Below are 13,399 nucleotides of genomic sequence, written 5' to 3'. Positions count from 1 at the left end.
CCCTAATCCATAACATGGGGGGAGAGGAACACATGGGAGGTGTCTTTAAACGCTGGGAGTCTCTCATTCTAGGCACGATACTGACAGTCACTCAGATGTATTCTCACCAAAAGGTAATCATAGCGAGAGGAGCTAATGCGATATAGCTACAGCCTAGGACATTACAATAGTGCCAGTGACTCACGGGAACTCTCTCTCCACGTTCATGTAGCACCTACGGCTCTTCCACAAATGTCAGCTCGCTTGTCCCCACATGGGGTAGAAAGCGAACAAGTGATCACGCCCATCTTGCAGAAGAAGGTTTGCAGATCTGAGGTGAATCCACTCATTCTTGAATCGTCACGAAGCATCCACTGTGTGTCAGGTGCTGTGTCCCAGGCCCGGGGACACGCTGGCGAGCTAGATAGGTCGGACTGGGTGGGGAGGATAATTAAATGAGCTACAACAACAAAATGTGAATGCTGGTAAACTGAGGGAACTGCAGGAAGTCCACGCAGGGGCGTCTAACCTGGGTTAGTGGTTGGTCTCAGGTTCACAGATCATGTGACTCCTAGTCCTAGTCCAGGGCTCTTCCCAGTCTTTTTTTTTTTTTTTTTTTTTTTAATTTTTTTTAATGTTTATTTATTTTTGACAGAGAGAGAGAGAGAGAGAGAGAGAGAGAGAGAGAGACAGAGCATGAGCGGGGGAGGGGCAGAGAGAGGGGGAGCCACAGAATCCGAAACAGGCTCCAGGCTCCGAGCTGTCAGCACAGAGCCCGACACGAGGCTCAAATGTGAGATCATGACCTGAGCTGAAGTCGGATGCTCCACAGACTGAGCCACCCAGGTGCCCCACTTCCCGGTCTTTTAAGGTGGAGCAGATATGCTTCAGGTAGTGGGAATAAAACTCTCAGCAGGGGCCAACTTGGCTGGTGGAAGAAAGGCAGCGGGACACTTTTTCCCTTGGTGCTTAACACAGAGCTGCCGAACAAATGAGCTCCAGTGCCCAAGGGCCTTATCTCCTAAAGGGACAAGAAATCAGGGCAAAGCTGCTAAGGGATACTACTGGGTTTGGGGTAAACTCTCTGAGGTCCTTGGCTTCACCAACTGCATGCAGTGCTGTCAGACAAGGCCAAGGGCCAGGTCCCCCTCTTTCTGGGCCTCAGTTTCCCAGTCTCCCCACCTGCAAGGCTGAACTAATGCTTGCTCTTTTGTTCAAATCTACTTACGAGCCTTCAAAACTGTCTCTCTTCCTTTCTCCATCAAAAGACAAAGACAAAGCATGAATTGATGCATTTCAATGGCATCTAATAAAATGAAATTAATGGTGTCAGGAATCTTTATTGACCTCTGAAGTCAAATTCTTGCAGGCTGATTGGCTGGACACAGCTGTTTAATAACCAGTACCACCCCCCCCCCACCCCCGCCCCGCTTCCACACCACCTCACACTCTTTGCAGTAATCGGGCCATCCCATAACTCTTCCCATGAGAAGGAGAAGAGAGAGAATGGCCGGTGTCTACACTTTCTGCAAAGGCTGGTTCATAAAGCAATATTTATACATTCCCTTTAACCTGACATAGCATAAGATCTATTACCAGTTAATTAAATTGTAACCGTTTTATACATTGACTTCTGGTTGTGATCAGCATCTAAATTTACAGATCCACAAGTCTGCATCGACTTGCGTGAAGAAGCTAAATAATATTCACTTAAAAGAGCATTAAATTGTGCAGAACCATCATGAACAGTCAATAAACGCTTCATGTTAAACAGAATTTAAAGAGATGGTATTTGCTACTTTACTCCCTCGAGAAACATGCCTTTAAAAGTTATTTCCTACCCCCTGAATTCCCCGTGACTACAGGAGTTTTGACAATTTTCTGATTTGTTTAAAACGAGCGATTATAAAACTTCGTTAGAGGCACTGCATCCATCTAAAAAGGGGGTGCATCCTGGATCATGCCGCTGTCATAAAGGGAAAAGAGACAGGAGACTAATTAAGTAACAAAGCCTCAGCCAGAAACCTTTCTAGAGGCATAATCTCCTTTGCCAGGCACAGGGCAGATGACTGGGTGCACGCTCCCTCCTCGGCCTAATCCTCCCTCCTCAGCAAGAAGCATCACACAGTGTCTGGAATAATAATGTAATTACGGACAGCTCAAACACCTCATCCATGAAGGACAAGAATTTAGAGTCTTTCAAATATGGGAAGGAAAATCAAAGGCACCAAAGGGTGGCTCTTTCTGGGGGGACCGAGGGCATTAGAACGGTCTCTCTCAACTCTCCCCCCCTCCCCCCCATTAAAGTACACATGCTGCTCAGAAGGAAAAGTAATTGCTTTTGACCAAGATATGATGGCTACTCAGGTGCTACTCAGGTCAAAATGGTCTCTGCACTCACTCAAAACACAACCCTCAAAACCTCAAGTATCCTTCTTTCCTAAAAAAAAAAAAAAAGAAAAAAAAAGCCAAATTTTGTTTGTTGGTTTGTTTCTTTTCTCCCATCACGTTTCTTTCTTCAGTCTAGATTATGAAGTTCTCACTGTTTGGAAAGAAAAGATGCAGGATCCATGGGAAGGGATTGCATTTTGTGGATTTTATATTCTCTGGATTTAGCACAGGGATTGCTATACAGAAGATGCTAAATAAATGTTTGCTCATTGGCATCAGGTGTACCTCATGTCGTTTAAGTTAAATCTAACTGTGTTCTTTTCAGCTCGGAAGAATAGCATCCTGTAGAATATTCTGAGTCCAGGGGCTCACGGTGTACGTGTAGGTGTCGTAAAAGCCAAAAGCCAAACGCCACAGTCCAGAGCCGTGATTTTCACACGGCATTCCACAGAGGCTTATGGGTTCAACAGAGGTGACTCAGGGGTTGTGTTGGGGAGGGAAGCGGGTGGAGGCTGCTGGGCTGCCAACCCCATCCTGTGTCTATTTCAATAAAAACCCCTCATTTCTACCTGTTTTCTGTGCTAGGCTTTCCCATAAAACATCCTTTGAAGAAAAATGTCCTACAACTGGACTTTCACATGGTCTCAAAGTTATCTCCCTACAAGATACTTACTAATTGCACAGGGGAAAATAGTAACTGTATGCTGGAGAACCATGGCATACATCATCCGAACACTGCTGGTAATAACTCGCCATGTATCTCTGATGTGATGAGCTGAGAAGGGCACATCACCTCTGTGGTGTTCTTGCCCAAATGCATCAAACGAATTATGAGAAACATCACACAAACCCAAATTGGGGGACATTCTACAAAATAACGGGTCGTTCTTTTCAAAGCGTCAAGGTCATGAAACACACAAGACTGAAGAAACGTCGCAAATTGGAGGACACTGAGGAGACATGACAACTAAATGTAATGTGGGATCCTGGAACAGAAAAAACAAAGACTAGTGGGGAAAAAAATGGCAAGGTTCAAACAAGGTCTGTGGATCAATTAATAATGTCGTTTCATGGTCTAGATAATTGTATTATGGTTGTATTAGATGTTAACATTAGGGGAATCTGGGTGAAGGGTACAAAGGAATATTTTTGCACGATTTTTTGTAAATCTAAAATGATTTCAAAATAAAAAGTAAAAAAAAAAGTTTCTGAACTAAATGAAGTTTTAAAAAATCACCATCTGAGAGAAATATAATTGGAATTTTGGATTGATCTTCAAATATGAAAAAAAGTATATAGAGAAATAACAGAACCCCTGTCGTGCCAAGTCTGATTTAGGTATATGTGTGAATTTTAATGCTATTCGTTTTAAAAAGCTTGACTATCTAGCTTTTCCTGGCAATGCTCAGTTATTCCCTAGAATAAAGTAAAGACCAAGTAGTGATGGAGAACAGCTCAAGACAATATACACTTAGGAAGGAAAAAAAAAAAAACAAAAAAACATTGCAGCTTGGACACGTTGGTGAAAGGAAACAGGGATGGGAGGGGAGCGAAAGGCAGAATCTGCCTAGTAACCAAATCGACTCAGGTTTCATCTATAAAATTCATAAGAATTTTGCATTCTACTCCATAATGTACTTATGGTTATTTTCATATAAACATTACAGTTATTGGCCCACCCCTGAATGATGTCCAGAAAAGAAGAGCCATGTTTATGCTGTGGATTCTCTTACCTACTGGTATATATCCTAACTTCAGAGAAGCATGATGTTTAAATGGCTTAGGAAATATTTATTTATATTCCTCATATCAGCGCATTCTGTTAGTACAAAGAAGTGCTTCAAGAAGGTTTTTTTTTTGTTTTTGTTTTTTTTTTTACAGATTTATATCTTAAAAACACAAATGCAGAATCCCACTCATCCAAAAAACCTCACTCCCTAATGATGTCAGATAAATGAAGCATTGCTCTACTAGGAAGTTGTGTTAAGACCTCAGGAAATTGGCATTGTACATATATTAGTTATGCATGGGAAAAATCAAGCCTGCCCTTTCTTTTTCTATTTTGAAAAGTGTGGGTTTGGCAAATGTCCCAACGGTTCTTTTATTTTTTTTTTAAGAGAATATCTGAACTGCTGATAACAGATTACCTGTTTTTGAAGTGGTGTTAAAATTCTGCACTTGGCCCTTCTTTCTTGGAAAGCCAGGATCCTGGTTAAGGGTGTTTTTCAGTCCCTACGACACTTAACACTGAAATATCTCTTGTCTTAAATATAAAAGCAGGCAATTGCCTTCTCAGTCTTCGTTCCTTTGTTTTTCTAGAACCTACACCTAGATCTTGGGGAACCTGCCTTCTTCCAGCATCAGTTCATGAGGTCTGGGGGTGGGGCTGGCTTCTCTCTCAGTTCCACAAGTAGAGACCTGACCTATACAAAGAGTATGGTACCTTCCTGATCTCTGTAAAAGGCTTACAGACAAGGGCATGGCCCAGAGTGGACACAGAGATCGGCTCAGTGACTTTGATTACAAAGATCAGAAAAGAGCCTTTCTCTCTCTGCTGGAGCTGCCAAGCTGGAGGAAGGAAGCCTAGAGATGCTGGCGGCCTCTCGCCACCACGAGGGGGAGAGCCAGCCCGAGGAGAAGTAACCAGTCCCAAGCAGAGATTACTGAAGGCTTCTCAGCCCCAGGAGCCAGCCATGCCTGAAGGCAGTACTTTCCCCATCCTTCTACTTACATACTCCAGTTAAGTCCCTTTTTTGCTTAGGCCTGTGTGAGATGAGTTTCTGTCACTTGTGACTGAAAAAGTCCTAATACAAACATCTTTTTTTTTAAAAATAGGGAATATTAGGAAGCCTAAGATGAAGTGGGGCTTTCTAACCTCCAAGATCCACGGTCAGACAATTCTACTCAGATAAACATATAGTCATAAGGGCAAGAAAGCGTAAAGAAGTCAAAAGATATTGGTTTTGAAGTTCAGCAAATGAGATTCAAAATGTACTCTGTAACTGACCAGATAAACAGCCCTGGGCAACTGCTAACCCTCTCTGAGTTCCATTTCTACATGTCTAAAATGGGAGTGATAACTTCACAACGTTGGTAGAAAAACCCAAGAGATAGTGCATGACACCGTGAAGGAAGCACTGCCCAGTCAAACAGCGTTCTTTCTTTCCTTCGCCAGGGCACAGATAAGGTGACCGGGGAAGATGGGAGCATCTGGGTTCAGGAGACGGCTGCTGATGCCCATGCAGAAATGCTGACATCAGAATCACTTGTGGTCAACTATGAAACAAGGAGGAATCAAGCCGTCCCGTCCAAACAGCGTGACAGTGTTTGAAGACAAATATGTGAACCCGGTATCTGACTACAAAGTGTGTCACAAACCCTTCTCACTGTTTGGCCTTAAACATCAAAGAATACAATTACATAATGCTTTAAGCCTGCAGTTGTTTTGTATGGTTTTCTGTATCCTGGATTTTGTTTTATGATGGAAAGATTGTTTTTCAAAGATAGGGACAGGAGGGAGAAAAGAAAGGCTCACTTTCATTCTTTCTTTTTTTTAGTGTTTATTTTTGAGAGAGAGAGAGAGAGAGAGAACAAGCGAGGGAGGGGCAGAGAGAAAGGGAGACACAGAATCCAAAGCAGGCTCCAGGCCCTGAGCTGTCAGCACAGAGCCTGACATGGGGCTTGAAATCACAAACCATGAGATCATGACCTGAGCCAAAGTAGGACACTCAACCGACTGAGCCATCCAGGCACCGCAGATAGGCTCTATTTCTATCCCTGTCCTGGACATGTCTTGTGTCGAGACAGGGATCATAGAAAGGGTGCATTCCAGATACAGGGCACAGCCCAAGCAAAGGCAAGTGGGAAAGAGGAGATGCGTGGCACATTCCGGCAACAGCAAGTGGTCCTATTTGGCTACCCAATGGCTCCACGCAGAGAACGGTAAGAAATTAAAACTAGAAAAGTAAGTTGAGGGCATACTGTGAAAGTCTCATTCATTATGCCTGTAGAAGATGTTAACAACTCAGAACAGAAAGGGTAAATGTTTCTAAACAAGGATTGATACCTGGATTAAGTCACTCCAGTGATCATTTCTCACCCAACCCCTTCTCCCTTCCTAAAAGAACTCTGATTTTGTCCAGTTATCCATCCTACAGATTTCTGTGCCTACATGTAATGTCTGGAACTACAGCAGCCATCTGGGGGCAATGAGGAACTTTAACATGGGAGAACATGCTTGAGTGTGGCAGAGCCAAAAGACGGCAGGAATACGAATCTCAGATCGTGTTGCTGAGCCACAGAATTACTTAATCCCACAGGTGCCCTTCTGCCAGGGTTCTTGTTATGTGAGCTAATAGATCTTTGTATCATTTAAATGACTGGGTCTTCCATTACTTGCAGCCCAAAGTAGCCAAAGTTACAAATGGGTTTTAAGGGAAAATAATTTAAAAAGCTCGCCTAGGCACTGATAGGTAAGACTCCAAAAATGCCTTTAAAAAGGCCCCATGCCCTCAGTGGTCCAGAGGACTTATGACACAACTGCTGCCCTGAACAATCGCCCACTTCGTAGAAACACACAGAAGGTTCTAGCAGCCAGCTTAAGTTTACCACTTAATCACACAACTCTGGCTGGTGTCAAGCTCTTCAAGGAGTTGATCCCAGGGAACAGGGAGAAAAATGAAAAGGAAATAAAACTGAACAGTTGCCTGCAGAGAACACCAGCTGCGCGTGATTGATTTCCATGTAATCTCCATTTGTCTCCCTGAAATTTTTTCATCAGATCTCTGGCACAGGGTCACAGAGAGGCACGAGGCTGCCCATGCCCAGAGTGTGGTCAAGAAAAAAGTCTTCCCTTATATGCCCCTGAAGGCCAAGGAAGCAGGACAGGTGACCCCGGGGAAAGCGCGAGCGAGAAGCTTTTCCTCCCCTCACCCCATGGCAACACTCAGGCCACAGGCCACCGCAACCAAGGTGGAAGGTTGGTCCGTGGGCTGCTCTATGAGAAATCCCACCCCTCAGGCTGGTGAGCTTCTGAGATCTGCAGAGAGGACGCCTGCCCTGCGTGTCCATTCATCAACTGCTCAGGGCACTGTCTTGGCCCAAACAACAGTTGGGATGTAGGGTTCCTCCACTGACCCATCATTCCTGAAAACCCCACAGGGAAACAGATTACTCTGGGGAGGGGGCTGGACTTGGGGTCACTGGTGGTGGGAAAAGAATGAGAAGGAATAGAAGAGGATGGGAGGGCAGGGTGGACTGCATCCTGTTATCGTTTCAAAGTGCCACACTTGTCACTTGTTTAGTGCTCTTTGCCTGGGGCTGAGTGTCCTCTATACCTGTCCTGGAGCGTGCACTCACGTGCCTGGCGTGTTTGTGCCCACTGGAGTGGGGCCGTAAGCTCAAAGGGAAGAGAGACAGCACCCACCACTCGGGGGTGCTTGAGGCTAGCTCCCGGTACAACAGCATCAGCAGCTCCCTGAAATGCAACTTCTCAGGTCCCACTGTAGGCCTAAGGATCACTATTCTGGGGGTGGGTCCCAGACGTCTGTTTTAACAAGCTTTCCAGGTGACTTCCATGCACATGTGGACAAGACTGACCACCTCATTATGTAGGGGGGTAAAGGGACCTAAAGTGACTTACTTAGGATCAATCATGTGGCTGGAAACCAGTAGAGGCTAACCTGCAGGCTGGGTCTGACCCCCCCCCCCCCCATCTAGTGCCCCTCCCACTGCATCAGAAATCGAAGCAAAGCTGCAAAGCCACGGAGCTACTGAGAGCGATTTCAAAACCATCCATAACCAGTTTTAGTATTGCTGCATACATCCTAGCAACTTATCTGAGCCCAAAACAGTTCTGTTCTTAATATGGAACGGTAAGAACAGGGCACCCTCTCCCCTTCTGACTCCTCTACATGGCTGGCACTAGAGCAAAGTGTCCACATTTACCTAGTGACCAAAGCCAGAAACCCCAGCAACTGCGGGGCAGCGCAGTTCAAAGCAGGAGTTTAGGAAGCAAACTGCTTGGGCTCAAACCCCAGCTACTTGACTTGTTCTCTTTGTTACAGTGGGCAGGTTGTGACCTTTCTGAGCCAATTTTCTCAGCTGTGACTCGGGGACAGCAAGTTTACAGAGATGGTGCCTGTCTTGGGGATTAAAATGAGATAACCCACGCCGGGTGCTCAGCGCTGTGCCTGGTACACAGGTTAAGTGCGCAGCACACATCAGCTGTCACTACCAGCCTCAATGTCCCCTTGCCCCTTCCTCCCTATGTCCTACTGGTGACCTAGTCGTGCTGACTCTTGCCTCTCCGACTGCTCCCACATCTGGCCTCTTTTCTTTGGCTTTGTATACCCATACCCATTGCCACGGTGGTGGTTCTGTCCCTCATCTCGTCCTCCTGAACCACCACGCAAGTCTTCAAACACGTCTTCTGGCCTCCACTCTGCTCTCCAAGATGACAGCTCAGTGAGCTTTTAAAATTGCAAAGCTGAGCTGCTCATATGGCTGCTTCCTAACTCCCTGCATTGGCTCCCCACGGTCTTTGGGGTCAAGGTTCAGTTCCTGGGCGGAATGCACCAGTCCCCTGGTGGTTAGCACCCCCATCTTTATCTTACTTCTGGGCTCCTCCCCTGCGCTACACCTAATTACTTTGGGGAACACAAAAATGGTGGGCTTTTCACACTACCGTGCTCTGTCCCTTGCCAGGAACGCCCGGCCCCCCCATCTGCCTGGCAAATAAGTCCACGTTCAACTTCCCAGATGTAGCCCAGAGTTGGTGCCTGCTCAAAGTCTTATTCTCAGGTAAACGTGACTGCCCCTGCGTGTGCCCTCTCCGGCTGCTGCACCTGCTCCCCTCACAGCACCTGTGCCACCTTATGGGGTTTATATGTTTTCACATCTGCTGCCCTGCTGACTGCTGGATTATCACCCTCCCTGGCACAGAGGAGGTACTCTAAACTTGTTTATTAAATGGATAAACACTGAACTCCCCCAATTTCACCAGTCTGGGCTCACAGAACAAATCTGCTCTGATGTTCTTCAGAGAAAGCCTTTCAGGGGTTGGAATCCCATCTCATTTTCACAGCGGGGCTAGAATGATTCTCCCTATAAATGTGGCTGTGATTATGCAATGAGGAAAGCAGACTGGTGTGAATGATATTTCACAATGTAATCCACCCATCACTGGGTGGCCATTCGGTTCTCAGCATGGGCAAAGCCCTGGGTTTAGGAGGAAACGAGCCTTCTCATCTCCAACTGGTGTGTAATGTGGCAATCAAAACCAAGAGTTTGTGGTCATGGTCATGGTCTTAGCACTGGGTTGGAGGCTTGGCTTCTGGTTCCTGGCACTGCCTCTCCCTCGTTGGGTGACCTTGGCTACGTCCTTCCCTGGTTGGGCCCCTGACCCTTGTCTGTGAAACCAGGGTGATGAACTAGAAGCTTTCTAAGCACCTCTTAGACTTCAGAGCTCAAACATGTCAGAAGTTTAAGTGCCATTCATGAGCAGAAAACAGGGATGACTCTCTTGCCTTCTACCCCCACTCTCTTCTGAGCACTTTGTAGTGCACATGGCAGATAGAGGAGAAATACAGCATTCACTGAGCACATGATGTGACTTCTTGTCTCTGTTTGGGTGCTCTTGAAGGCTTCAGCACCTTCCCCCATAAACAACTTCCCCTCTCTTTGAGATTAATCCAAAGGAGGCAATATTGCAGAGCAGTTAATAATGCACAACCAGAATCAGTCTGCCTGGCTTTGACTCCCGGTTCTTTCATTTAGTGGCCATGTGACCTTGAGCAAACTGTTTAACCACTCTGTGCCTCAGTTTCGCATCTGTAAAACAGGGACAATAATAGTTCTACCTTATGGGGTCATTGTGGGGATTAAAATAGTCCCTATAGTTAATTCCCTAAGTAGTGACTGCTACAGGGTAAGCACTCAACAGAAATTATTAAGTTATGTTTTCTCAAAGATCCTTTGGGAAAAGAGTACTGCTGTCTAACGGCATTTTAAGAAAGGCACTAATTCATTCAAGAGAGTACAAACCTCATGACCTAATTACCTCTGAAAGGCCCCACCTCCAAATACCATCAAATCGGCTCTCTATTTGTGGTGACAACGAGAAATCGAAATTGACAGTCTGCAACATGGAAGAGGCCTTCACCAGATCCTGACCGTGCTGGCACCCTGATCCTGGACTTCCAGACTCCAGGGCTATGAGCAATAAATTTCTGTTGTTTATAAACCATGCAGTCTGTGGTATTTTGTTAAAGCAGCCCAAACTAAGATGCATAACAACAATAACAAAAAATGTGAGTGGATAGATACCAAAATGTGACTGTGGTTATCTCTGGAAGGTCATAATCACTGGGGATTATCTTCTTGTGTTTGTTGTGCTTATCTGTATTTTGTAGCATTCTACAATACCCTTTATCTCCCTCCAAATGTCTCTTTCCACATTCCAGGGGCTCCGGGCTGACGGATCCTGTAGCTCTGCTCCCCAGCTGGGGCCCAGCATTCCAAGGAATGGCCAAACTCCAAACTCATACTCCTCAGGAATGGGCTGGGGTGGGGTGTCTCCAGAGGGGCCTCATCTAGCTGGCAAGAATACATTCTATCCATGGGCATTTCCAGAAAAAACCTCAGTCAAAAGTGAAAATGACAGGTATCTGAAACAGACCATCCATCAGACAGAATTCTGTGCGGCTCAGAGTCTTGGCAAGGAGCCCCCTCAAAGTAACACCTCCAGCCATTTACTGAGCATTTAAGCTCTGCTCTGCACCAGAGAGCTATGCTAAATGCATTCCAAGCATTATCTTATTTGATCTCCCCAGTCTTGCAAGGCAAGTATTTTTCACCCAAATCATGATGAGGACACTTCAGGCTCTGCCATGTTCTGCCCCGGGTTACAGAGCTAGGAAGGAGCTGACAGGGAGTCAGCCCCAGGTCTAACCCTGTGACACATCACACCGAAACGGCACCTTCTGGGTTTTGTAGACCTCAGTGTACCCGGCCTGGAATTTCCCTTTTCTCAACCAATCTCTTGTTGACACCTGCGGTTGCTAAATAAGGTTTATAAATAAGCTACCCCCGTGTGACTTTTCCCCAACTTCCCAGACTGTTCACTGGCCACAGAACAGAACTGTTGTTTTCAATCAGGGAGCATTTATTAGATGTTGAGTATACACCTTCCACGTACTAGGGAGACTCACACCCAACCGAGGACACAGACACACACACAAAACCATTGGAAATGGGCCATGTCCTTAAGCATCTCTTTGTAGATCTATAACCGACAGACTGGGACACCCCAAACTGTATCAAACTGACCCTCACTGAGTACTCTGACCTGTAATTAGGGTCTCACTAACACTTCTGTGCTAACTGCTACCATTTACTGGACCCACCACACACCAAGCGCTTCACGTGTTTTCTCTCCTCTAAGGCTTACCATAAACCTGCGAGGTATTCCTCACTGTTTTATAGGTGAGAAAATGTGCTGAGAGTATTGCAGAGACTTGCCCAAGTTCAGCCAGAACCAGGAACTGCCCTGTAGCATTTATCATTTGAGGGTTATTTTTGTGTCTGTCACCCTATTATCCTGTAGGCCCAGAAGGACAAGGATAACATCCTATTCAGGACTGTGTCCCTCACTGACCTAATCCTCTACCTGATATCTAGTTAAGTGTAGGCTTACACACACACACACACACACACACACACACACACACACACACAGGAAATACTACTAACTCAGAAGGGGGCCTGTGGATTCAGACAGATCTGGGTTTGCACAGCAATTCTGCCATATCCTGAATGTCTCTCCTTTAAGCACTTAGGTCTTCTCTGACCTTCAGTTTCCACACCTGTTAAATGGGGACTCCGATAAACTTATCTCCCAGGAAGGGTATGGGAAATGACCAGGAGTCTGGGGTATAAATCTGTGAGTAGAGATCTGACACATAGTAATTGCTTATTAAAACACAGACATCTATTACTACAAGGCCAGAAACAGAAGTGCCCAATTAATGGGACATGTGGAGCTGAAGGTGTTCCATTCCCCCAGTGGAATGTGAGCTCCTGGAGGGCAGGGATGGTGCGTTTACATCTGTGACCCCAACACTAGCCAAATAAGTGGTGTTCAACAAATGGCTACCACTGATAGAGACCCTTCCTGCCCGGGGTAGTGACTCCAAGCTGTGCACTGAAGGGCAGGTAGGCGGAAGGGAGGACAGAGAACCTCCTTTGTTGCAGCAGAGGGCTCCTGAGCCAGCCTGGCCTCTAAACTGGGGATGAATAAATAAGTAAATAAATAAAATGGGGATGGAAACAGTACCTACCCTGCAGAGTTCCAACGAGGCAGAAATGAAACACCATGGGAAGGCCTTCTGCTCACCTGAGACTGATGAGAAGGGGATGTGACGACACAGGGAAGAGTGGGCAGTGAGGCTGGGAAGGCCCTGAATGTGGACCAAAGAGAGGCATTAACAGGGAGGGCTCTGAAACCCTACAGTTAGGGGTACAAATCCCAGCTCTGACATTTACCAGCCTTGAGGATTTCACCTCATTGAGCCTCAGCGGCCCCCTCTCTACAAGGAGGAAAAGAAGGGAACCTCCCCCAGGAGGCTGTTGTGAATCAAATAGAAGGTGTGCTGAGCCGCTGGTACATAGTAAGAGCTCAATAAATGGTAGTTTTATTAGGGAGGATACACTTTTTTCTGAAGGTAGAAGCCCAACCACCTCAGACAATAACAGAGCCAGGGAGGAATTCAGCTTAGTGCAACTAAAATAAAAATAGGAGAGCCGAAACCGTTTCCCGAGGATGACTATTTATGAGACCAATTTCAGTTTCCCAGCGCTAATGAATCCCCCATGGCAGCCGGCGCGCAGCTCCAGAGTCCGGAGCGCGGGGCCGCGCCCTCCCCGGAGTTCTTCCAAGCACCGCACACCCTCGCAGCGCTCCCTCTGCGCTTAATAATCACAGCAATAATCCGAATAATGATCGGGGTAAAGTGCAGCGGGAGCCACAGAG

At 46.2% G+C, this 13,399-nt stretch overlaps 1 protein-coding gene across 7 annotated transcripts in view; it reads right to left on the bottom strand.

Moving 5' to 3' along the window:
• GALNT10 (polypeptide N-acetylgalactosaminyltransferase 10) overlaps positions 1-13,399 on the bottom strand; it is a 222,223-nt gene that overhangs the window by 161,998 nt on the left and 46,826 nt on the right. For 3 of the 7 annotated variants that reach the window (XM_060634785.3, XM_060634784.3, XM_060634787.3), the window contains exon 2: positions 12,708-12,827. The exons of the other annotated variants lie outside the window; for them this stretch is intronic. In XM_060634785.3, coding sequence (XP_060490768.3) covers positions 12,708-12,827 — 120 coding nt within the window. The remainder of the gene's footprint in view (positions 1-12,707; positions 12,828-13,399) is intronic. 7 annotated transcript variants of the gene reach the window in all.

This window comes from Panthera onca, chromosome A1 (genome assembly GCF_046562875.1).
Source record: "Panthera onca isolate mPanOnc1 chromosome A1, mPanOnc1 haplotype 2, whole genome shotgun sequence".
Classification (NCBI taxonomy): Eukaryota; Metazoa; Chordata; class Mammalia; order Carnivora; family Felidae; genus Panthera; species Panthera onca.
This window is presented reverse-complemented; position numbering and strand designations above follow the sequence as displayed.